This window comes from Patiria miniata, unplaced genomic scaffold (genome assembly GCF_015706575.1).
Source record: "Patiria miniata isolate m_02_andy unplaced genomic scaffold, ASM1570657v1 HiC_scaffold_3, whole genome shotgun sequence".
NCBI classification, from domain to species: Eukaryota; Metazoa; Echinodermata; class Asteroidea; order Valvatida; family Asterinidae; genus Patiria; species Patiria miniata.
Window position 1 is genome coordinate 14,885,329 of NW_024037069.1, and position 27,030 is coordinate 14,912,358.

General features: G+C 41.1%; 1 protein-coding gene across 3 annotated transcripts in view; it reads left to right on the forward strand.

The window, feature by feature from the left end:
* LOC119737294 (E3 ubiquitin-protein ligase HUWE1-like) overlaps window positions 1–19,805 on the forward strand; it is a 95,086-nt gene extending 75,281 nt beyond the window's left edge. For 2 of the 3 annotated variants that reach the window (XM_038211520.1, XM_038211521.1), the window contains exons 63-78: window positions 707–981; window positions 1,207–1,495; window positions 2,192–3,384; window positions 4,412–4,568; window positions 6,814–6,908; window positions 7,072–7,220; window positions 7,385–7,713; window positions 8,393–8,517; window positions 8,897–9,178; window positions 9,542–9,923; window positions 10,200–10,533; window positions 10,967–11,179; window positions 14,956–15,061; window positions 15,445–15,744; window positions 16,295–16,485; window positions 17,653–19,805. In XM_038211520.1, the coding sequence (XP_038067448.1) occupies window positions 707–981; window positions 1,207–1,495; window positions 2,192–3,384; window positions 4,412–4,568; window positions 6,814–6,908; window positions 7,072–7,220; window positions 7,385–7,713; window positions 8,393–8,517; window positions 8,897–9,178; window positions 9,542–9,923; window positions 10,200–10,533; window positions 10,967–11,179; window positions 14,956–15,061; window positions 15,445–15,744; window positions 16,295–16,485; window positions 17,653–17,755 (4,523 nt within the window). In that variant the 3' untranslated portion in view covers window positions 17,756–19,805. The remainder of the gene's footprint in view (window positions 1–706; window positions 982–1,206; window positions 1,496–2,191; window positions 3,385–4,411; window positions 4,569–6,813; window positions 6,909–7,071; window positions 7,221–7,384; window positions 7,714–8,392; window positions 8,518–8,896; window positions 9,179–9,541; window positions 9,924–10,199; window positions 10,534–10,966; window positions 11,180–14,955; window positions 15,062–15,444; window positions 15,745–16,294; window positions 16,486–17,652) is intronic. The other variant, XM_038211522.1, reaches the window with a different exon arrangement.
* Window positions 19,806–27,030: the final 7,225 nt, after the last annotated feature.

Sequence of the window (27,030 nt, forward strand, 5' to 3'; positions counted from 1 at the left end):
TATGGTATATCTTTAGAGGGCATCATATTATAAATTACTCCAAATTAGGCTGCATCTGAATCACTTGGCTGTGGCTGGCAATGGTACTTGGAAGTTCCTGAAACAAGTATGTAAGCTACCTGCCGGCTTTACCGTAGTCATTTGGGCACAACCTAAATTGCACCGCATGGTTGGCCTTTTTTCTTTCTTTTTTTTAAATAAAAAAGTCTGAATTTTTTTTTGTATGTGGATAAGATTTTGTTAAATTTTATAACTTTCAATATATTGATCATCTCAAAATGTGTCTAAATCTAACCACACACCCTTAAACCCATCTACAAGGAGTTTTCAGGTTCCTATAATACCCATCATCCAAAAAACTCAATTCAGTATTCAAAAATGTCCAGACAAAAATTTACAATTAACATTGATAAATGCCTTTGGAAAAAAAATGGTATTGAATCAGTGATTTAAAAAAAATCACTGGATTTCATATACATGTAGTATAGTCGACCTTTTGGTGCAAGGGTACATAAATACTTGGGACAATCTAACAGTGCATGGCTTGATTGATACTGTTGAGATTCGTGGTATGCGGATATGAATGAAAAAGGTGTTAGTTATGGTACATGATACAGTTCTCCCTGGGCATGTGTATATTCATTAAAAAAAATGCTTCTAATTTCAAAAAGACAATACCAATCCTTGTGAAACTGGTATCCAACAGACATCAAGCTACCTGAAGGGGTGGACCCCTCTTTCCTCGCAGCCCTTCCTGAAGGCATTCGTCAGGAGGTGTTGAGGGAACACCTTGGCATCCGTCACTCCCAGCCCGCAACATCCACCTCGGCTGGCACTGGTACCTCGGTGGCAGGCAGTAACCTGGCAGCTTCCACAAGTGCTGGGTCTGCTGTGGCAGCTACCACCCTGGATCCTAACAGCTCTATCAGCCAGGTCAACCCAGAGTTCCTGGCAGCTCTGCCACTCCACATACAAGAAGAGGTCGGTTGTCACATTGAAACATGGTTCTGTAGACGGTCAGAGTTGTAGTCAAGTTATTCAACACTCAGTTGCTAGTGAAATCACAAACTAGGCATTGTTCAAGATTATAGAAGCCAGAGGGCCATGGCTTTCTCTTGACCTGGTCAGGCTCTTCAGAGGTCAAGCCTGAACGGCCCTTGTACTTTCTCCTCTAAACTTATCTCCCCTCCCCCTTATTTCTTGAAGGTCCTTGCCCAAGAAAGAGCAGAGCAGCAGCGTCTCCTAGCCAGCCAGCAGCCAGCCACAGCCACTTCGGACCCTGTAGACCCTGCAGCCTTCATCCAGAACCTTCCCCCAGGCCTACGCCAGACGGTCCTAGCCGACATGGACGACTCAGTCCTTGCTTTACTCCCCCAAGAGATAGCAGCAGAGGCTCAAGCACTTCGCATTGACCGGGTGCTCCGACATCGACAGCTCATGCAGGAACGACTGCTGAGGGAGACGGGTATGCTGGGTGCTATACTTCAGAATTCAGGTGCATTCTGGGACGGGGGTTAAACTCCTGGGTCAGACAGTCACTGCCAGGCCCTGCCCCTGCCCACTTTGTCTTTAAAAAGCTGCATATTGACTGGTCAAGTTTTGTTCACAAACCAACTTGTAGACAGAAACACTTCTCTTAAATCATCAAATCAAGCTGGATGTCGAATGACGCATATTTCAAACTATTCTGCGAGTGAATTTTGACTTAATTTGTCAGTAGTTTGCCTGACCAGTGGCCACTTAGAAGGGAGAAGATAATAGTGCCAGAATTGCACTGAGCAAGGCTAATCTGCATGTTGAAAATGCATCCCATATTTAGTGCCTATACCAAAATTCAGTTGCATTTTTTCTGCTGTTATGCAACTCAAAGAGCCCCATTTTTATTGCGGGATGACAAAAAATTAAATGCAGGGCTGCTACAGTGGGAACCCAGAAAAAATAGTGAATCTTCAAAAGAACCAAGCATATTGCTTTAACCCCAACAGCCATGAATCCTTCGGGTTAACGAAAATCTTTGCCATCGAAAATGGCGATCCATACCTACTGTGCTTGGTGTTGTGACGCAAATTGGCTTGCATTGGAAATTGCTAGCAATAAATTTCACAAATGTTACAAATTGTTTTGTAAGAATCTTAAGATTTTTATCAACCCAGATTAATGATTACAATTGTTTTTGTTTCGACTTGTTCAGGTCTTTCCAGTCGGCTCGGCCAAGGTGGCATTTACCGTCTCTCTGTGCCGCGGTCCACCAGCGGTTACTCATGGAGCTGGGGTGGTGGCTCACGAGGCTTAAACACATCTCGCAGCGCTGCCACCAACACTACCACCACCACCAGCGCCTTGACACAGTTCCATGGACGTCAGTTGGTGGACCTAGAAGCCCTGACTTGTCTCTTGGTGCTTCTCTTTGTCAATGAGCCTAAGCTGAATACTGCCCGTCTGCACCGTGTGCTGCGCAATTTGAGCTACCATCCCTCCACTCGACAGTGGATCCTTCAGGCTCTGCTCAGCATCCTTGAAAGGACCAGTGGTACGTCTGCCAAAGCACCCCTGATGGTCTTCGAAAGCAGAAACATCCCTGGTGGTAACTCACAGTGGAGCGATATGGAGACTGTGTCCAGTTTAGCTAAGACTGAAAGCAAGAGCAACCAACAGCAGCAGCAGCAGCAGCAGCCGTCTTGGCTGTCCATCAGCATGGATGCTGCCTTGGGATGCAGGGCTAGCGTCTTCCAAGTCCAGCGTGGCAGCAGCAAGAAGAGCAGTGATCGTCAGGGGGCATTAGTCTGCATCCATCCACAAGCTGCTCCCCTCGTCTGCCGCCATGTCTTAGAAACACTGGTCTCGCTTGCCAAGGTATTCCCCCATCAATTTATTCCGCAGAGACCCAAGGACCCACCAAAAACCACAGCAGCATCCGAGAGCAACAGCAGTAGTAGTTTGAAAATTGCTGAGGGGGTACCCTTGTCCCAGTCAGACAGCCTGACGTCAAATCTAAGTCAGATGTCAAACCTGAGTCAGACTTCCACAACTAGCACTGGTGGTGGGAAAGCAAGCTCATCCCGACAAGAGGCCGAGTTCTGGGATCTCCTGGTGCGACTTGACAACACCTCTCTGGGTCGGAAAGGTAAAATGACCAGCAAGTCATCTAGCTTGGACAAGGATAGCAAACGGGGGTTGGATTCAGCCCACTCCCCCATGGCCCTGTTAATGGGCATGCTGGCTCATCCCGTCATACGCCGCAGCACGGCACTGACAGATAAGATGCTTCACTTACTGTCGTTGGTCTCGGCATCATTACCGGAGACAGATAAACGGGACAAGATTGATCAATCGATGATCAAGAGTATTGCAAGATTGACCAGGCAAACAGCTGAACCGGCTCAGGTATGAAAACTAAATCTGCTGTGTTGTTATCAAGAAACTAGTAATGGATCACAAGTACATCATAAATCTGGTCAAAAGTAAATCAAAAGTCCAGTCACAAGTAACAGCAGATGACCAGGCATCAAAGGAATGCTTTTTTGCGTAGTTCATTTGAATAGCTAGTTAGGTGGGAAGCCGGAAGTGGTGGGACAGCTTGGCCGTTGAAAAGCCAGACCAGGCCCGGGCATACCGGGGCCTTCTGGCTTTTTTAATCCCTGGCCATGAAAAATAGACCCTCCGCATCAAGCCCCTTCTCCAACATGGGTCATTGTTCGCCCTGAATTGATTGACGGCTTCAGTCAAGTTTGATCATGCCATAGCTATCGCTTCCCTATTGTGCTAGTTACTTGCACACTGAATGCAAGTGTACAATAGCCACACAACCAGTCTGAGGTAGCCAGGACTTAAGTGTGGCCTGGCTTGTCTAGAGGCTGGGCTTTATTGATTGGTTGTAGCTCTATTGTTAGGTAGTTCAGGGCTGACAAAAGGAAGATTTCAGGCCAGAAGGCCACGGCCTGGCCTGGCTTTTCAAATGGCCGAGCTGTCCCACCAGTTCTGGCTTCCTACCTTAGTTGACATTGGACTGAATGTCTTGTGAGTGATTTGCAAACACCTAGGATTCATCACAAGTACCTTGACTACAACACGGCTAATCTGGCAATCACAATTGTGAACGTTAAATCATTGGTCATAATGATTGCTTCCACGTTGCACATGCCCAAGAATTTGAAGTGCTTTTGCATTCTGCCATGATGTAAAAACCCTGTTAGTTGAAGGGGCAATATTTTCTGCTCAGCGTACTCCATGAAATGGGCACAAGAAAGGAATAATTATTCACTCTTATTTGTGGAACAAGTCCTCACCATATGAACCCTTTGAAAGTGGCACTACATGTACTTGTTACTCCCATATGTTCCCATTTCTTGCCAGATTGCTTTGATTTGCCTTTGTATGCACTGTGATGTGTCCATTTTTTTAAACACTATAGCCATGCACACCATCTCAGTCTAGACAAGATTCTGCCAGTGAAGGGCCTGATGGGGTTGCCACCCCCTCAATGACAGACTCAGCCTCTGGAGAGAGACAGCACAACTTGTCCACAACCAGTAGCGCTGGCAGCCCCATGGACACAGCATCCATCACAGGTACAGGGTCTTTGGGGGTAGTCTTATAGAGTACCGAAGTTTTGCTGTGTATTCTGCTTCATGCATATAGATTAAGTGTATGTTGACATCAATGCGCTAACCAGCGCATGACCAGACAAGGACAGATGTAGTCCGTGGGACGAGGCCTTTTTTCGCTTGCCACGCGGTCTGGTTTGCCGAATTTTATAAAACTTCACAGACATGTAGATTATGGTGTACCATATCGAAAAAACTTTGTTCCCCGATCCACAGTTCGTTTGGGAATTAGAAAATCTGGGATGAAAACGGCGAAAATGCTACATGAGAAAAACATAAGAAACATCGCCCCCTATTGACACAGTCTGAAACCTTTTCTCACGCAATGGCTGTCCGACTCCAAGTTCAGGCGGTCTGTTCTGAAGTTGACGCGAGTATTTATTATTGTTCTCGCATTCGAACGTTGGGAACGTGACCCACGAACACTGCACTCGGAACAGAATCTCACACACCTATCCGTCGTTGTTTGCAATAATGATTTACCCGTGTCAAGAACAAGACCCGCCTAAACTCGGCCAATGAGTGCTTGCTAGATGACACTTCTTTCATATTATATTCTAGATTTTTGTTATTTCTCATTGGGATACCAAAATATCTTCGTTACAGTTTTGTCCAACATGAAATGATCACCTTTTAAATTTAAGATTGCGGCATATACGTTAACATTGTTATGTATTAGCTGAACATTGATTGGTATGGTTAAACCACAGATCAGAATAATTTTCTGAACTCTTATCTCAGGGTAACGTGTTTTCAAAAATAATACAAGTGTGTGGCATCTGGTGGAGCATCTGATCTTCTGAAACATCTTTAAAAAATGTTATTCCTGAAATTTTAAAAGTAATACAAATTTGATGCAGCCTCAAAAAAGGAAGCAGGTGGGCCGTTGGGTGATTTGTGGTTTCACGGAATGGATGGAGCAACAACAAAAAATGAATCGGTTCTTAAAACAATATTCAAAATAATAAAATCGGTAAAACGGTTTCAGCTGAAACAAATTGCAGTTCTGCTGCCACTCACAGCTTCCAAATAGGGGAATATACATTAATTTTCTCTTCTTAAAAAAGTTTGCAAACAAAAAAGTGGGTCCTTCAATTTGATGAGACTTTTGATATGTTATACAACAACTCATCTAATCGGTCTATAATGTGTACATGTGCTCATAATCACGTTTGGTTAGTTGAAAATTAACAAGTAATGCTCTTTCAGTACAGATTGAACAAACCATGTAATCAAAATACCATTCTTCTTGTGTGGGTAACAACTGTGCCGGTTTAAATCCCCCCCCCCCTAAAAAAAAAATTAACAAATAACTAAATGGATTAAATTAGATTGATAAGTTTTCCTGGCTATTTTAAAATGTTTATCATTCGAATTCACCGTTTCTAATATTCATATTCGTCCATCACCACTTCTGACGTTTAATTTCGTCTTTTGTGTGACAATTTAAAATTCAGTTCAAGCGATTCAAACAAGAAGAACACGTTTTCGTAACGGAGTATCGATTTCGTCTAGTCTACACCAACCTTGTTAGTAAAGAAATTCGTCTAATTGATTTATATACAACGAATTCGATTTCAGAATGCTGCCATTGGGCAACAGCTTAATAGACGAATTTGATCTATAATGATGTTCAAATGGAACCTGAAAGAATTATTATCTGGCAAGCGCTCATTGCGTGCAAAAAGGTTTCAGACTGTGTCAATAGAGGGCGCTGTTTCTTATGTTTTTTTTCTCATGCAAAATTTTCGGCGTTTTTGTCCCAGATTTTCTCATTCCCAAAACAAACTGTGGATCGGTGAACAAAGTTTTTTAGATATGGTACATCATAATCATGTCTGGAAAGTTTTATAAAATTTGGGGGTCCAGATCGCGTATCTCGAAAACTAAAACGTTTTCGGCCTCTCGTCCCTCGGACTAATGATGTCCTATTTCGTTACTCTATTGTTATTGATTTTTATGTGGTTTATTCTGCCAAAACCAAACACTATCTTCTGGACAGCTGTGGATTTGGAAATTTTGCTAAAATGTATATCTTTAGCTTTACAATGTTGATTCAGGCAAGCTTTGCCAAGAAGTGTCTGGTTTTGTCCCAAATGTTCTGTTTTTAGATCTCTTTGACAAGGAAGATGTGGTATCTGTTTGTCTATTAAGATTAGAGTCTGAACTTGGCTGACCTAGTAAAGTTGTTATTTGCATTTTTCGATAGATGTGAGTGATACCCAAGAACTGGAAGCAGACAAGAGAGAGGAGAAGCAGGAGAAGACCATAGTTGAAGAGCGGTTGCTCAAGCTGGCAGTTGATGTGAGTATTTGTTTCTTTTCTTTTCTATGGATCTATGACAAATTGATTGGCAATACGCCCATTACATCAGGTATTAATTGCATGGTTTTGAACAACTTCCTCTGAAGTTATTAGTTTGTAAACAATGCTGATAAATTCAAAGTTTTGTCTTCATTGCTTGTAGGTTTTGACAGCTCACAGTTGTTCTGAGGATGGCCTGGAAGATGCTACCACATTACTCATGCAGCTATCCCGTGGTCACGGATTCACAAGGCAAATGGTGCTAGCTTTATTGCTGGATGGAGCTAAAGAGATTGGCCATTCACTATGCAGGTCAGAAGCCAAAAATGTCAGCAGAAGAGTTCATTTAACATTCTGAACAATTTCCATAAGCAGTCAACAAGATTTTTTCCATCCTTCACTTGCCTCCAAGTGTTCTGTGAAAATTGCCTCGTAATACCCCAAGTGATATTTGACTTCTCTTTTTTAAATCACAGTGATATAAAGAAGCTGTTGGTAGAAGTACGGCAGTACCAAGAAACTGCTGAGATTAATGGCGATGATGAGGCATCAACATCAGCTGCTGGCACCTCGGGCCTTAGTGGCACCCTCCGGGATCGCTTCAACATGGGTATTAGCGTGGTGGTGAGCGCCAGACCTGGTCATGCCAAGCGCAGTGGGTTTGAGCTGCGATTGCCATCCATGGCTCTCTTCACAGCCAAGATGTCTAATCAGAATCTGTTTCTGCGTATGTTGAAGGTGGTGGTGCAGCTGAAGGAAGCTGCTAAGAAGGCTGCTAAGAAGGCGTCAGCACTCAGCAAAAACCGTGAGTTGGGTTTTTTCTTCAGTATTACAGTTTGTTATTCAAACTTAATTCAAGACAGGAAATCCACGGTAGTTTTGAAATTCTCATTTTTCATTGTCAGTTTTGCTTCAACTTCAATTTCTCACCTTACATTAAAGGGAATATACATCATTTGCTTTTGCTGTAATTTTCAGAAATGGATGGAATTGGGGGGTTGGAAATATAAAGCAAATATAGTTACACTGACTTTTTGGAGGTTTTGGGTTCGAAAATGCTATAAAAACCAAGAAAAACGATCATTTTCCTGTAGTCTGGTTCCCTGACTCCATATAAGAAGAAACAGAGCAGTTTACATACATTGGGGAATTGTAAGGTCAGGGAACCAGTCTAGCTGGCTCGTACCCGTTCATAGGTTTGTAATCGATTGCAAACAAGTGCAATGGTTAATTAGGGGCCAGTATTTGAAAAAAAGCCAGTTGTTTCCAACGCTGATCGGCCGATCAGCGTTGGAAATTGATACAAAAATACCACTTTTCTTGAAAATGACAGTATACCAGGTGCCATAATTTTACAGGATGCTTTAGACTGTCATTTACCAACATCCTGTTCAGGTATTTCGCAAAAACTTGGTAGTTTTATTTTTCGATGTTTGCAAATGTTGTATATTCCCTTTAACAAGATTTGTTTTCTTCTTTTTCAGTGAGTGGAACAGCTAACCATCTAGCCGCAGCCGTTGCGGCTCTTGAGGCCAATGCCAGCGAACACATGGAAGCCTTGAGCCGTAGAGGGCAGGCTTCAACAAGGACCACTCAAGCAGCTGTCTCTGTACGTATTCCCTCCAGCAGGTTCTTTGAACCACTGTCACAGTTTGCTGAAATGCACTCTTTTATGAGTTTCGTTTGGCCACGCGAGGGCCTCTACAGGTGCAGGGCCCACTACCGCAGGAATTAGTTATATATCACAAGTGTGCCAATAAATGTGGCACAGGTTGACAAATGTATACTGTGGCAGCTGCAGTTTCCTCAAACTTCTGAAGTACAAAACAAATTTCTAAAAAAGTGGAATATAAACAATGTAACTTAAAGTATCGGCTGCCGATTTCCATTTTGAGGTGATATATCAGCTCCATGTAGGCAAACCATCCATCGTGCTCCTTGCTCACTAACACACTGATTGAACTATATGCAATGCTTTCCTGTCCCAGACATCACCTGCTACAACGGCTACCAGCACCCCAACCACAACCCCTGCCACACCCCCCATCACATCAACCCCCAGCACAGTCCAGCAGCAGTTGGAGGTCCTAGAGGCCGGCCAAACCACCAGGACCAGTAGCAATACCAGTGCTGCAAGCAGTGGGTCTGTGGCGGCTGAAACTCCCATGGAGGTTGACCAGCCAGTGCCTGGAAGCATTCAGCAAGGAGTCGCTGCCCTCAAGCAGGCATCATTAGATATGCAAAGAGCAGGCACCAGCAAAGCTGATGAGGTATTAAGTGTAGACAAATTGTAATTGTTTAGATGACATTTGGAATTAATTTCTGAGCTTCATAATTTATAGTTTTAACTAATTTTAATTAATAATGGTGTGTAAGTGTTCATGATAAAATTCAAATCAGAATTAGCCTGGCTTCAAAGCCCCCCCCCCCCCCCGAAGTTTTCCACCACTTTTTGTGAGCACCCAGAGAGTGAAATGAAGACCTTTGTTGAAAAGGATCCAAGTGAAATGTTGATACATGACTTTATTCTCTGATTAGACCCTGTCTACTTCAACATGGCAAGACGTTTGGAAAAATAAGTTTTGAAAAAAATTAAATTATCTGAAAATGTCTGAAATGACTCTTGCTTTCAGTTTGAGGACAATGAGCCTCGTCTTAGTAACCAACTATCCTTGGATGAACTGTGGGACACCCTGAGTGCCTGTCTGACAGACCTATCCCAGACCCCAGACCACCACTCAGTCCTGGTCCTTCAGCCAGCAGTAGAGGCTTTCTTCCTAGTCCATGCCTCGGACAAGGAGGCTCACAAGGACTTGGCTGCTGCCAAGCCCTCGCTGACCAGGGACAGCAGTCTGTCTCATGTGCCTGATGTGGCCCCATTGTCTCCAATGCCGTTATCAGCAGGTGCCAGCAGTAGTAGCACGGCAGGCGCCTTCTTTGCAAGGGAAAGTTCAGTCACGTCCATAGTCACAGCCGGCATGCCACTTGACACCCAGAAGTTTCTCAGCTTTGCAGGTGAGATGTAACAATCCAGATGTTATGTAACATCTCCTCTTTTATTGCTGCTTTAGTAAAAGCTCATCTTGTGTACTTTTAATGATAAACTTTTAAGATTAGATTGTTAAACTCAAAAAACATTTGTTAGTTTAAACAAGTCCGTTACATTTACATCGTTTTTCTCACATTTTTCTCACAGCTAAGAGCAAAACCCAATATTAGAATTGACTTCTCAATGATGCAAATTTCACCACTCAAGTTTTCTGAAATGAATTTATTCCATTCTCCTTACAGAGATGCACCGCAATGTGCTGAACCAAATCCTGCGCCAGTCTACGGTCCACCTCTCAGAGGGACCTTTCTCTGTCCTGGTCAACCATGTACGCATTTTGGACTTTGATGTCAAGCGTCGCTACTTCCGACAGGAGCTGGAGCGTCTAGATGAGGGAACACGGCGGGAGGATATGGCCATTCACGTCCGGCGGGAGCACGTCTTTGAAGACTCGTACAGAGAGTTGCATCGGCGTTCTCCAGAGGAATGGAAGAATAGATTCTATGTGCTGTTTGAAGGAGAAGAAGGGCAGGATGCTGGAGGGTTGCTCAGGGAGTGGTATCTCATCATCTCAAAGTGAGTGATAGACAGAGTTCTTGAGCAGGGATGTAGTCGAGTCCTTGATAAGTCCCTGCAAGTCCTTGCAAGCCCATCAAAAGTCCTCCAGTCTCAAGTTAACTCACAAGCTTTTCAAATCAGCTTTGATTTGTTATTGTTCATTCCCTGTTACTCGTGACTTGTGATTTACTTTAGACTGGACTTGTGATGGACTTGATCACATCCCTGTTCTTGAGACAATAACAAGTCCTCACAAATACATCACAAGTCATCCAGTCCCTAGTAAAGTCGCATGCTATTCAAATGAACTGTGACAAGAAATTTACAGTCCTCTATTTGCAGAAACAAAACTTGACTGTTAGATTCAAGGCTTTGAATGGTGGATAGGCAGTGTTGCAGAACATTACAGCAGAAGAATAATTTCAAGACTGATACTTTTGTTTTCTTTTAGGGAGATCTTCAATCCCATGTACGCCCTCTTCAAGGTGTCCCCCGGCGACCGTGTGACGTATCTGCCCAACCCAGCCTCTCACTGCAACTCCAATCATCTCAGCTACTTCAAGTTTGTTGGCCGTATCATTGCTAAGGCCATCTATGACAACAAACTCCTTGACTGCTACTTCTCCCGTTCCTACTACAAGCACATCTTGGGAAAGCCAGTCAAGTAAGCACACATCTCATAACATATTTAGAGATGAGCTGTGGTTGAGTTATTTATCAACAACAGGCCCATTGTATTGGATAGAAGTTGTAGAATCCTGGGCAGATTGCATTAATCAGTCTTAAAGCAGTCTATGCAGTCTTAAAGCAGTCTATGGCTTAAAGCTCTGGCCCGTAAGTTGGTCTATAAATTAGACCTTTGCAATGACACAGTCTTATAATAGTTAGCCTGTGTAGGCCCGGCTGGCTTTAATCGGTCTAGCTACAGTTGGGATATTCTCTTATTCAACTGTGTGTTTAAATATTTTTTCCAAAATGTTTATTTCTGTATTTTATTGATTGGTGTTTCTAAGTTAAAGTAGAGTAACACTGTTTGAAGAGAGGATTTTCCAGGATAGATTTAATCTTCTAGACAAATATGACACTGAGTTGTACTTCCATTACAGATTTGCTGGACATGCAATTCTGTAAATGACAGATTTTATTTCGCATGATTTGAATTAGAAGAGCACAACAGCCCTTAACCATGGAATGTTAGACTGTGAATTATTACTCTTAGCTGGCATAGTAAAGTCTGACTTATAGACCTTTATCATGCTGCCACCATTTCAGTCATGTTCCCTGTATCCAATGATAATGTTTTTGGTGCAAAAAGGAACAAGACTATTTTTCCTCCCAGCCTCACTTTGGTTACGTTGATTTGAATGGGAAAAAAACTAAGACTAATTGGCTAATTTGGGCTAATTTTGTTGTCATAACCAGGACCGTCTAATTGTGATACCTGGCTAAAGTCATACTGGTTAAGCCAACCAGCTGAGACCATGGTATTAAAAAATAATAATAATAATAATAATATTCTCACCAAGTGCTATAATAGGGTGACTTTCACGTAGACTTGTGCACAAACCTAAAATGTCACCTAACCCAAGTTTACCTTATCCTGCCTCCACAAATTTCGGTATACTTAGGTTTTAGACCACGAGGAATCGGTCTAGATGGTTTGCGACATTAAAATTCCTTCTCCTAAGGGTCATTTTCACAAAAAGGCAATTGTCACCCCAGTAAGGTGTGTTGCCCTAATGTAGATGCAATTAGCAAGATCTATAGCCCATACACAGCATTTGTAAGTTCACTAATAATAACGGCAATTTATAATGCGCCAGTATCCATCAACACTGACGTTCATGACACAATACAATTAGAACAAATCAGAAAAATCAAAACAATGTAATAAAACTAAACCAAATCATTGTGGGTAATTTGGAACAACTAAGTATTTAGGGCAACTTTGAATTGAGAAACCGATGAGAGAGTACAAATAGCGAGAGGCAGTTTGTTCCAAAGATAAGGACCCGTGTGAGAAAAGGATTGATCTCCCCAAGATTTGTGAGTGTGCGGGACAACAAACAAAGAAGCATCAGAAGGTATTAAACGCCTGGACGGATTGTATGGAGTTGATAAACCTATGTAGCACGAAAAAGCAGCAACAGCTTGCACTTAATCCGGTCAGCAACAGGGAGCCAGCCCAGAGACTGCAAAATTGGGGTGACGTGGCCTCTTTAGGGTATCAGGGTCACAATACGAGCAGCAGATTTGTTTAGTCTTGAGCAAGCTAGTTGGTTACGGGGTAGCTGATACAACAGAGAGTTACAAAGATCCAAATGAGAAGAAATGGGGGCTTGAACAAGCTTCTCTTTGGCTGAGCGGGTCAAGTACATCCAAATTAAACCCAAGTTACGAACTTGAAATCTTACAGATTTACATGTATTAGAAACATGATGAAACATTGACATAAATGATTAGAACGTGACTCCAAGATTCCTACAGGTCGCAGACAAATGAACAGGTGCCTTGTTAATATTGATGCTATAAACATTGATCTTGGCAAGTTGTGACTTTGCACTTAGCAATATTAGTGCTGATTTATCAGTGTTGAGTTTAAGTGAATTGAAACTCATCCATGCAGTGACATCATCGATGCATGATTCAAGTTTGTGTATAGTCAGCAGGGCGTCATCTTGATTTGGTGCAAAGACAAAGAGTTGAGTTATTTCAGCATATCAGACAGTGGTAACTGATATTATGATATTGCAAGACTTGTTTCAGTCCAGATAGATGGTAAACAACAATGGCCCACCAACAGATCCCTTGGGGACTCCATGTTTCAGTTTAACGAAATCGGATCTGCCATTATCGACACATACCAGCTGATGAAGGTCACCCAACTATGACTTGAACCAATCAAGTGCACGGTCACAAATTCCAAACAATGACAAAATGTTTGCAAGTATTTCGTGGTTGACCCTGTCAAATGGTGCAGACAAGTCAATAGAATGACTGCTGTAAGTCTGCCTACATCCATTTCTTATCATACAAACTTATTGATTGTAGATAATCAGTCAGATTAGAGAAGACAACCGGCTCCCGCAGCTTCCACGAGAACGGTTAGTTCGACATGGGACGGTAGATCTGAAGCGATTTTGGATTATGACCTGGCTTCTTTAGCAATGGATGAACACAAGCGATCTTTAATGCTGCTGGAATATCTCTATCCTTAAGACTCAAATTGACAGTCTTTGCAAACACTGATTGGGAAGCAGGTGCACAGTCTTTGAATAATTTTGTAGGCACAGGATTGAGTTCACATGATTTGATGAAACTTTTACGGACGGGAGATTCAATTTTTCAGGTGAAGTAGGCTGAAATGAGTTCATGACTGCAGATGTCTGAACTGGTAGTGGAGCAGATGTATCCGGGGAGAAACCAGCGCATATGGTGTCGATCTTACTAAAGAAGAACTGACTGAAAAACTGTGCCATTGTTTTATTACAGCCATGGAAGGGAAGAGCGGATGACTGCTTTCAATTCAAGAGTTTATTGGCGACACTGGAAAGTTGCATGGGGTCATTGCCACAGTCACAGATTATCTGGTTGTAGTGAGCACGTTTTGACTTGCATACCAGGGAGATGACATGTTGTACTGCTCACAGTCTAATTGACGATAAATTTGAAGCCTGAAAGAGCGCCACTTGCACTCGAGTCATTTGCGCTTGCACTTCTGCTGATCTGTTTCATTACTATACGAAGGAGTACGGACCTTTAAATTTAGTCTTGGCTGGTGTGTATGCATCTCAAAACTTTCCAAGTGCGATCCATCCCTGAACATCCCCAAAATCTTCCTTCAGTGAAGTTTAGCATTGTAGGAAGTTTCTGAGGGAAGTTGTTGAGAATTTATTACTAATAACAGTGTTCCTATTGTGGATAAACTTGTCTGCAACGTATACTTGATATCTGCTGAGAAGTCTCAAGTGACAGGCTATTTAAATGAAGTTGAAAGGTATTGCAGGCATGCAACTTTCCCTTGGATCTGCTGATTTCCTCTGTTTTAACTTCCCATGTGTGCCATTAAAAATAGAAAAACGCTGTGCAAAGTCTTAGAAATACATGGTGTATTTGAATTTCCTCTTTTTTTTGTGACTTCCCAGTTGCATGCCTGATATTGGACTTGATATTGATTTGTAATTCACAACGTGGAAGCCCTCGCTCTTTTAGACATTTAGATATTGGATCATTCTGTCCTTGCATGTATTAGGCTGCATCTGAATCAATTGTCTAGAGCAAGGTCTACAACATGTAGGTCTGTGCTATTTGAAAATACGTGGGGATGCGTTGACAATAGACGTAGCCGTAACTCTGGAAGTGCGTTTCGGACACAGCCTTAGTCTGTCCGCCACAGTTTCTGTCACTACAACCTTTGGTCTTGTTTCCCGACTCCCTCAGGTACACAGACATGGAGAGTGAGGACTATTCCTTCTATCAGGGGCTTGTTTTCCTGTTGGAGCACTCAGTCTCAGAGTTGGGGTACGAGCTGATGTTCAGCACAGAGGTATGTAATGTTACATGTGGGTTCTTGGTGGTTTTTTTGCAGTAAATCATAACTGGAATTTAAAAAAAATAAGGGCCAAATGTTTTCATTAACAAATGAAAAACCCACTGAAATTAGAATAAATGATTGGGATATGCATGTACATGTAGAAATATAATGCAGGCTTTTCCCACTTGTTTGCAACTTGTCAGACTGAGAAGTCATAAATGAAAGTAGTCAGTAGGATTCTGGTCTTCGTATGCACTGGATCAAACAGTTTGATAGATTATACCCATTTTTGTTCAAACATATACTGTTATTGTCCAAAAAAGTCCAGCATGGACTTTAATTTCCTTGCCTGGTGAGATGAAGAGGTTTTTGTTAATTGATTTTGGTGTTCATAGATCGAGGAATTTGGGGTGACTGAGGTCCGAGACCTGAAACCCAACGGCCGCAACATCCCTGTGACGGCGGAGAACAAGTTGGAGTATGTACACCTGGTCTGTCAGATGAAGATGACTGGAGCTATCCGCAAGCAACTGGATAGCTTCCTAGAAGGATTCTATGACATCATTCCTAAGAGGCTCATCTCTATCTTCAATGAGCAGGAGCTGGAACTGCTCATTTCAGGTTTGCCTACTATCGATGTGGATGATCTCAAGGCTAACTCGGAATATCACAAGTACCAGGCCAATTCACTGCAGGTTTGTTGACAACTTTTGTATTAACCGGAAGGGCCAGTGTTGTATCTAACTTGAATGTGAATCAAATTTGACATAATTGTCAAATTTCCCAATTTAGGGACATATTTCTAAGTTTTTCATGCCCCTTCTCCTGTTAAAATAATCAGTCTACACATGTGCCAGAAACATACCCAGTCTTACATCTGATTTGGGAGTGGATGCATTTAAAGTGATATGAACAATTGTTCTGGGTACAGGCTATAGAAGCATTGCGTGATAGGACAAATATTGACATCAGTGCACAAACCATATTCCTTTTGCCCAGTTTTTGCCTGTTTTGTCAAGTATGATTCAAGTTGGAGATATTTGTGTGATTAATGATGCGCTAATTCATAATATACTTGTAGTGTTACACATGAGGAATGAAAGATAAGCGACTGGAAAATCAGGGAGCATGCTACAAGTGAAATAAAGCATCTATTCTACAAACTCTTGGCGTTGCTCTTCATCACTATTCACACGTGTTGTCCAATGTACTGTATTTTGATGTATGGTTTGTATATGTTGACAGATCCAGTGGTTCTGGCGTGGTCTACGTTCCTTTGACCAGGCCATCCGAGCCAAGTTCCTCCAGTTTGTGACAGGGACCTCCAAGGTTCCCCTGCAAGGCTTTGCCTCGCTGGAAGGCATGAATGGACCTCAGAAGTTCCAGATTCATCGGGATGACCGTTCCACAGACAGGCTGCCAACTGCCCACACTTGGTGAGTTACCAACCAAAAATATGAAGCAACAAATTGTGGTTGAATAAACTAATCTATCTATATCTATCTATCTATCTATCTATCTATTTTCAACAGACATCAATTGTACACTTCTTTAGTATTTGGAAGATGTTCGAGATTTTACTTTCAGTGGATTAGTTGCCCTTACTTACGCACAGCTGATATTCTTTCCGGTCCTAAACTATGGAACATTATATAACCGACATACAGATCCTTGTCATTTGATTGGTGGAACTCACATCACGTGACATTCGTTATTGCTCCCATTCACGCCGCGGCTCAAAAAGTACTATGCGCCAATGGGGAATGGGAAATACTATTGAACAGTTAGGATCATGACGCGGTATTTGTGTGCAAATGCATGCTGGTGTGCGCGTTCAGCGTTGCGCGTGGCGCGTATTGTTCCAAAGAGCCAGCGCTACAGCGTTGGGTTCAACCAGTTTCGTGAAGGGGGTGGTTTGGAAGAGAGAAATACATTTTCCTCCAGTTTTGTATTGAATTAAAAGTTCAAATATCAAATGACAAGGATCTATATGTCAGTTATATAAAACAAATATTGAGTGGCTTTAAATTGTGAAATGGGAGGAATATTATTGCACGGTAAAATCTTTACTTTTCCAGTTCACTCGGCTTCGCCTTGTGAAATGGAAAAGTGCAGATTTTACCTTGCGATAATATTCCTCCCATTACACGCTGAGCCACTCAATATTTGTATACTATACCCTCCCAGATCAGATCTCTGGACACTCTTTCATCATTCAAAAAGCATCTCAAAACACACCTATTCACTATTATGGTTATTTGCATCTTCCGTTTATCTTTTGTGGTTGTTGCAGTTGAGTATCATGATCTAGATGGAATGGTGCTATAGTAATCCTGTTTAATAATCATTCTTCTTTAATTTGAAAACAAAAAGCAATTGGTGAAATGGAGTGGACTCAATCACAGAAATTTAATAGAGTTGGACTTGAACTGACAGCCCCTGGAACAGATTGTTGTTGCTTTACCAATTACACAAACACTTATCAACTCCTATGATTGCAGTTTCCCAGTTCTGTCTTTGTATTTGTTGATACGTAACATTACATTTGTTTACAGTCCTTTCAATCTAACCACTCGTCATATTTTGCTGTCTTACATCCATAGTTTCAATCAACTGGACCTCCCAGCCTACGAGACTTATGACAAGCTACGCAAGATGCTACTATTGGCTATAGAGGAATGCACAGAGGGCTTCGGCTTGGCCTGATCAGGGGACAAACTAGGAGAGTGATCACTACGCTCAAACTACTCATGTTCATACAGTGGAAATTTGAAGATTTCTTTCCAATTGCCTAACCTTTTTTGCCCTGTGGGACTCCCCCTCAACAGGCTAAATATAACTTCCCCCTGTGTTTAGCATTTCAGGCACTTGGATTTGCATCTTTGTAATTGAGTTTTAGCAGCATACCCTGCCACAGATTCTCTTGTGCCCCCAGCGTATCCAAAGTGACCACTTAACTTATTCACAAAATCTTGTGAAGGAAATGCAGACGTAGCATAGCATTGCGGGTAGCTATCTTGCCATGATCATTGTACATAAATGTGTGTGCAAGAGTCATGTGCACACAGATGTGTAGACCAAGCGTATTAGGTAAACAAAATTGTCCAATGAGAGCTCAAAGAAAATGGAGGTTGATTGAGACGAGCAAATCTAACAGATAACATCTTTGCACATGAGTCCCCAAGACTGGTTGTGCAGTACGGTCTCACAAGTTTAGCACAAGCAAGGGACAAACCAAAGTCTTGATGTGAAGAAGTTTAATAGAGTATAAATGAAAATTGCATTGAAATTGCTTCACTGTGACCGAAGCAGGTACAGTCACATTCCTGTTGAAGGGTGACAAGTCACCGTAATAGGGGCTGTTTTTACTCATGAGTACACAAAATGGTAACAGCTTCTGTTGACTTTTCAAATTACACAATGGTATATGTTTTGATTTGAAGACGGATCCTCGGTTAATTCTCAGTGCAGGAGTACATTAGCTCATATGAATTCAAAACGAATTTTGTTGAACTCTATTCTGAAGCCTGTGTTTGGTTCTATTTTTTTTTTTTTACAACTAATTTAAATGTCAATTCATATTTGGTTAAGATTTAAGTACACATTTTTGGATGAAGAACGTTTTTGATATGGAAAATGCTTGCTTTGTTAAGGACTGTTTTCCTTTGAGATTTTGTTAATACAATGTGTCATTTCCACAGATGAGGTATGATATCTGAGATCTTAGTTTGAATTTGGGAAAAAATATTGAAATTTGGAAATTTACTGTTATTAGTTTAGAAAACTGCCAGTCTTCTTTTGGATGACTGTAAAATAGTGTAAACATGACTGGATGTTTGTGTTCCTTACTGGTGAATATATTCAGAGAAGTTTATCTAACAAAGTTTTGTAAAGTTGGGAACACTAAGTTTTGCATGAAACAAGTAATCTTGATGTTACAAATGGTTTTGCTTCTTCCGAATGGGTGTTTTTATTTCCCAAGGGAAATAAAGAAAACATGCTATTTAATTGAAAAGAAAAGGTGCATCAGACATAATTATGTTACTGCTTATTGGTAGATAAAAAACTGTTGTACCAAAAAGTAGAACTTCTTTGTATGTTTTAAAATTTTCAGGTATGAATTAGTTTAACGTGTAGTGTAGGTTTCACAAGGATATTGTAGAAACGGCTATTATTGTAGAATGATATTATAATTATGTGTCAGATTTATGCATATAAATAGCATTTTGTCATGATCATCAATGATTTTTGTCCCTTTGTATATTTCCCTATGCTTTTCATGGAAAAAAGAAAATACCGAAGATAATATAACCCAGCTCAACTGTAAAAGAAGTATTGAATGTTTTGCTCAGTGTTTGAAATTTTGCAATGCTGAAACTTGTTTTCTTTTCTGCTGACGTACAAGTTTGAGGGGTTGGCAATGTACTGTAAGGATTCTTGTTCATAGTGTCGTTACTCTTCAACGAATTTCTGCTTTTGAGTACATTGTGCTCGTTAAGTTAATTTGAAACCCAATCAAATTCACAACAAAAATTGTTTACTTTTTTTCCTGGACTTCCAAGGTTTAAGTTTGAGAATGATTTTTTCTTAGGCATTCTTTTCTGATCCAGGTACAAAGTTAAAAGTGTAAAATTAGATTATGAAAAGACTGCCGTTGCTATTGCTCATAATCCTTTCATTTTTAGTTCATTCTTTGGGAGAATATAATGAAAACTTACCTGATTAAAACAGTTTGAATTCTGTGAAAATAAATTAATTCTTGGAGGTGTTTTGTCTGTTGTCTAAGGTCGCATTGATTGATATCAATAATTAATATCAATTAAGATTGTGAGTGGGTTTGCGAGAGTACTCTATTGGCGGCTTTTCTTGAAGCTTGAAGCATGAAGCTTTCCTTGGGCTCGGTACACCCCCTGCCTTTTGTAACTTGGAGTAGTAGTAGGGAATTGAAGAATTCTACAGGTTGATTTAAAAAATCACACTTTTTATCAACGTCATTTTCTCAAAACTAGAATAAGGGTGGCCACTTTTTATTTTACCAGAATTATATGTCGCGCCTAATCTGAATAATTTTATATAGTGCAAATATCATTAATGTGGAGCTAAGCATGTAGGACTTGAACCTATGACTACCAACAACGTTTTATACAAAATATCTGATGCAATGTAGAATATTAATATAACTATAAGAACTCTCACTGAATAATCCAGCGCGTCACTGCTGTAATATTTTTAAACTGTTTTACTTAAACGCTTCATCGGAGAAGTCGACGTCCAGGCCAAAAACAGAGATAACATTTTAAAATCCTCTGAAAAACCTGTGCCCCAAAACATGCGGAAATCTCGGCGAGGGTGTTGGACTTTACCCTTGAACATATACAAGTACTCAATAATTGTCCTAAACAGTTAAAATTAAAATTTTCCATTTTTCTTTTAAATATGTGTGCCCCGTGTGGAGTGCTTGCTAGAACTGATCTGAATACTCTTTTCTTCTCTAAACCTTCTGACGCTCTATTACGTAACCATTCACCAGCAATGCGTTGCTCGAATTCCTAAGACAATTATTTCCCGCTATGGTTCGAAACGCGGGAAATGTATAGTCTTATCTTTACTTGACTAACACCAAAATACACAACAAAATCCTTCTTTGATTTGGCGATAGCAAAGCGCAGGAGACACTCGAGACAATACCAAAGTATGGGATTATGCAAGTAACTCAAATAAATATAATTTAACAGAAATGTGTTCTTACAGACCCAGTTTCTTGGTCACTTCTAACCATTTTCGAGTGAGTTATATTCTATGTATATATCCATCTTTGCTCTCATCCCGTTTCCAGCGCCCATGCCTCTTTAGACAGCGCTCCTACCTTGTTGTTGGCCGCAGCCGTTAATACTCCTCCCGCTCTTAGGGAATGTGAACCTAAATTTAGGTTGGGTGCAACAGAAGATAACATCTTGATTATAAACTCCCTGGCTCTTATGTGTCTTAACTTTTTATCTTTGGAAATTAGTTTACATATTGATCTGTCTTGCTTTTCGCCACCGCAATAGTGAAATAATCGCCAGACATACATGTATATCAGTACAACGTGAAGAACTCAATTCATTGAACCGAAAGAAACCTGCAAATGCTAACGTTATCATACATAAATCTCTGATAACCAATAAGTCTGTTTCCTCAGAATTTCCATCGCAAAGCTCGACTATCGTATCGGATGTAAACATCTAGCTGTTTTCTGTGTCTTTTGCCCTGTTATGCGTTTTGCCGATTCGTGAAGGTTTTTCACAAATGAGTTATTTGTCGGGTCAACTAAACCATTCATCTCATGGGCCCATTTAATGCTGTATGCAATATCGTGATGAGAAGCACCCGAGTCAAGGAGCTCCGTTTAATTAGATACACTGCGATAAGAATTCGCTGGGCTGGTAACGACGTGTATCTGTTCCTGGCATAAAAGCTCTGCCATTTCTTGAAACTCCCGATGTATTTCTCGACCCTTGCAGGACATCAAGTGCTGACACCAACTCCAACTGTCTCCAACGCTGCGAAGACGTTATGCCTCAATCCTGTTTCTGTTGGAAAATTCGAAATCAGTATTAACATTCCTTCCAGCAATGACAATAATACTGGAAATTCCGAAAACCAGCTTCAAGCGATCAGCTTGAATTTTGATTGTTCATTTGACAATATGCCATTACCGCCTTGACCTTTAAGGATCACCTGCTGTTGTGGTAGTATCATACTCTTTTCTACAAATGGCTTGAAATCTTTACTTTCCGTTACCAGAAATGGCCAAAACGGTGCCGATTCCCACATCGGAATAATAAATGTACCTTTAGCTTTTTCTGCTTCCATCTTCAACAATACTCTCGGAATTAACCTTGGTGGGGGTACTAGCCAATTAACATTATTTGCCCACATTTGACGAAAAGCGCCGACTCCTTCCGTTCCTGGGCACCACCATCTTGAGTTAAACCTTTTGCCAGTGTTGTAGTCGAGTCATCAACGTCGAGTCTGAGTCCGAGTCCCGAGTCACAAGCCTGGAGTCCGAGTCCGGGTCTCGAGTCACAAGCTCGGAGATGTTTTGTAAGCTACACTTCTTACTTCCATTATTCAACACCTGTTTAACGGGGTTTTTTTATCGTTGAAACATCTTACTCTCGTATTCTTTAACAAATTCTCATTACTTTTGAGCACTCTGTGTACTGCCTCTATTTCTCTCCAAGTGGAGCGACTCTGAGACTCTTCTTTGTCCCATGACCCTTCTACTTCACTGCCCTCAACCAAATTATCCTCATATGGGAATTTCTTTACCATCCTCGACGTCAATGGAAACGTCATTGCCTTCTTCTCAAGTTTCTCGCACAAAGGAATTTCATACTACATGTACCACATTCAATGGTAAATGAATCACTGCCCATACATGTATTCAGTCTTAACTCCCGCACAAAGGGACACATACCCACCATATCCCACAGCGGATACATCACTGAACACTTGTATCTCGCATTATTATACGCTTTTTAAACTTAAACCCATAAGGTCTGCATACAGCGCTTTCAGGATGACACCTCATCTAGTGCTTGAACTTTCACCAATACAGCTCAGGTGCATTCCAACTTGCATGGGTATCAATACAGCCACACAATGCTCTGGTTTTCAATCTTACCACTTTTACCAATTGAATTCACAAGGGAAATTATTTGACCAACTACGGAAGCTAGAAACCTAACGGGAACCAATTTAGTTTTACTGGCCCGTTCACTTGGTAAATTAAGGAGGCCAAAGCGAGAATCACACTTTCTATTCTCTCTGATGTAGCGTGTAAAAAGCCTGTATCTGTGTGCAATTGAAACCTAACCAGGTCGCGATATTTTTTCCGTACACATACATTCGTTATGGGCGTTTTCGAAGTACGTTGAGTTACAAGTCAGGTTCTCTGACTTTATTTTCCCTTGAAAAAAAAATCCTCCAAACCACATATTGGTAAAAGAAAGATGTTTCAAATGACTAACAAACCTTTTTAAGAGAAAAAAAGAAGGAAAGAAGAAGATATTAAAAAAGCATCAAATGGGAATAGAACTCACACCATCGGATTTGTAATCCAATGCAGTATCCATGACACTACAGCAGTGACTCGATCGATGGGGTAGTTTAAACATTATTGTATTGCATGTATAGGACCCTCCATCATAATTCTATATATAGTAGCGAATATGTGTACGGAAAAAAATATCGCAACCAGGTCACATTCTGTGAGGGTTTTCATTCACATTTCTTATGGGCAATCAAAAAACAAAGTTCTTGCAAGGACATTTTGACAGTGTTGCTCAACTTTGGCTTGTTCAGTGATGTGGCTTTCTCCTAATCCGTCATCTAAATACATGATAACTCTACACCTTGGGATAACCGGATCTCCAGTAACTCACAATAACCCTAGTTAATTTTGTGAATATGTACGGTGCCGTATAGCCAATCCAAAAGAGAGAACATTAAACTGATAGAAAACTTTTTTCTCTCCGTAATTCCATGAGAAACCTAGGTAGTTTCTGTGTTCTACAAATATCTCTACTTGGTGATAGGCCGATTTCAAGTCAAATATGAACAAAAAATCACCTGTTTCGAACATTTGCTTGGGAACTGCCACATCTTTGTACTTGAATCTGAACTTAGCTAAGGGTTAATATTTCTACAATCGAGAATCATTCTCGGTTTCCCTTTCTTGTTAAATGCTACCGTTAAAGGGTTAACGATGTGAGGCTGTAAATTTGTTTCCGAAAGGCAACCTTTACTGAGTAATTTCTGTATCTTTTCAACAACAAATGAGGGATTCTCTATTGCGGACTTGTTATTTTTTTGAATACGTAACATCTCGTAGTACTCTTAATGCAATTTTATAACGTTACCTTCCTTTAATACATTTCTAATAAATGGGTTAACGTTTAACTTGTCCCAATGACCAAAGGCTTTCCGTGATCTTCCAACTGGTAAATTTTAAGCCAAATTCTCTCCCCATTACTGGATCCATTAGCAGATGCAACTTTGCGTCAATTGTTCTCATTATCTCTTTATCCTGTACAATACGTGTATTGTTATCCATGTCTTCAAACACAAAACCTTCAAACTTTACAAAATCACTTATCTTATCTGCCTTGGCAGCATCCCCCTTGCTAGTACATTCGTACATGTCATCCACAACCAAAGCAAAGCCCTTGCTGAAGTTGCCCTTGCCGACTGTGATTGAGCGAGGTACCGCCGCTGATGAAACCGCCGAATTACGCTCCGATGGCCATGAAGAAAATCTGGTGGTTTTCCTGCTCTTCTTTGCCTGTATTCTGCCTTGAGCTTCTTCAATGCCCTGGCGTCGGCCCTGTACATCTCATCTTCAGAATCCTAAGCAAGTTATGGGTTGGTTTCATACTCCTTTACTATTCTCCCTCCTAGTTCTGATGCATCTGCCATTTTGACTAGTATTGATTACCTTCCGACATGTCTATTGATGCTTGCTGGAATGTTAGCCCCGCCCTCCAGATGTGACTCTGCGTCCACTTGCTCGCTACCTTTACATTAAGTTGGCCAAAAACTGCCTTGAATCTTTGTGAGCTTGCTGTTAGATATTCCCTTCTGACTACTGTTTATTTTGCTCTCGAAAGTAGAAAGTATTGACGTTATAAGGCCGTCAAGCTTTTCCAACAGGGCCGCCTGTGAACCTGCCACTGCCTGTCTGACTCGGTCGTCAATGAATTTAGCGCTAGCGCTGGCCAGTAGCTGTTGTTGCTCCATGATGAGTGCATTAACGAAAAATCTGTGTGCCTCGTGTGGAGTGCTTGCTAGAACCATGCTAGAACTGATCTGAATACCATTGTCTTCTCTGTTTAAACCTTCTGACGCTCTATGACGTAACCATTCACCTGCAATGTGTTTCTCGAATACCTAAGACAATTATTTCCCGCTATACTTTGAAACGCGGGAAATGTATATTCACCTCAATGGCCTTCAAGTTGAAGGAAGATCAAGCAGCCAAGCAATGATTTCAGGCAACCAGGATGCAAGGAGGTAAGTAGTTGTGCTAGTTATTGTCTATTCCAAGAGCTTGGAACGGTAAATTGTGGGGATGTTAATTGCTGGAAACTTAGAGCAAGATTGGTGTGTCCACCGAAGTGGAACAGCGCTGCAGTCTCGGCAGAGGGAGGACCTAGGGTGTAGGAGACCTATCAGTCTTAGGTGATAGCAGAGGACATAGGGTATAGCCTGTACCCATCAGTCATGAGGAAGGGGGAGCCAGATGTCGTTGAGGTGAAATCCGATGTCTTGTGGTACTGTGTTGTGCTTGTGGATCTCGATGGCTTCTCGAATGCATCTTGGGTGCCAGAACTGTATAGGGGCAATGAGTACAGCCGCATCCCAATCCAGTTTGTGGTCGTTGATGTTGAAATGTTTGACAATGGGATCTCCTCGTCGTCCATGTGCTCTGTGTTTCATGAGCCTAGTGGAAAGGTTCCAACCAGTTTACCCAATGTAGACTTTCCCGCATTCACATGGAATGTGGTAGACTGCCGGCTTAGAGCAACTTTACACTTCTTCCATTTCACAGTGGCGGCATGCCCGGGATGTGTATGTGATGGGCGCCGGGTTCAGTCCTGTAGTACCATGGATGAATGTCGCTGACTTTTTTCCCCGGCTGTCATGCAAAGTGCATCTCTTGTTGCACCCACTCAAAACGAAGTAGTAATATCTATCAAGGTTTGATACATTCTCAGGGTGGGGATTATATGAATATTGTCTCTTTTATAACAAGTCTGAATTTGCGAAAGGGAGCTTACTGTGCGGTCATTACAGCAGACTCTTTCTTAGCAAAGCAAATCTTACTCAACACACCAAAGGTGGCACTGTAATAGCTTGTTGATCATTGTAGGCGGAGTTTTGCATGTTTTGTCAGTTGATGAAGAATACTCAGTCTGCTTTCAATGAAACAATTGATTTTATTGTGAGGAAAGATGACAAGCTCGTGTACATTTCAAACTGTTGTTCAATAAATGGTGCAATATAGCGCAGCATTAACAAAACGGATGTTGTACTTCTTGATCAAAGTGGGAGTTTAAACTGAAATAGGTAATGAATAGCCGTGACAGGATTAAAATGTGTAATGTTTCCCATAGCTAGACTACAACAAAATATAAGAGCCACTGTTCAACCTTCTATTCCCCCCCCCCCCAGAAAAAGAAAACAAACTGCTATGCAGAAGTGTGCAGAAATGTGCCAATTAGTACTTAATAATCATGGAGGGTAGTAACTAGTATATATCTGTATAAAGTGTTAAGTTTTAAGTTAGTACTTCTGCCACTAAATAATTGTGCTCACATCCCCCCTCAAGAAGGAGAAATGCATCAGCTAAAGTAAATGAAAAGTTGTGTTGAAATATTTCCAGAATAAACTAACCTTCATGGCTTAGTCGTTTGTTGAACCGGTTGAATAGCATGTAAGAAAAGGGCAACATCTGTACTACTTAGTACTACTAGCCATGTATCAGCTGCGGCCATAACGTTGGGCATTAAAATAATGATAGATAGAGGGCGCACTGACGTTTTCGATACTGCAAAAGTCCAAAAATTATTTTTAACACTAAAAAGTTACTTTTTTTCAAAACATACATTTTTCAGACTGGAGCCTCAGTAGAAATACCATGTTGTAGTAATTACTATATTGTCAATTAATTTTGTTACACTTCATTTATTCTTTTCTCTATTAATTGACAAGTAAAAAGTGTCATCTATGAGATTAGATGTATTCAAAAGAATGTGAAACGCAGCGGTGGTGATTACAACGATGGGTAGGGTAGGGGGACACAGTGGCCCCAACCAAATTGAAAAGGTTGCCCATAATTAATTTTGTTATGCCTATAACATATTTTTTGTTTATCCCCAATCTTTTTTAAGCCTGCAAAATGTTTCAAAAAGGTTTACCCATTATTTGCAAAAAAA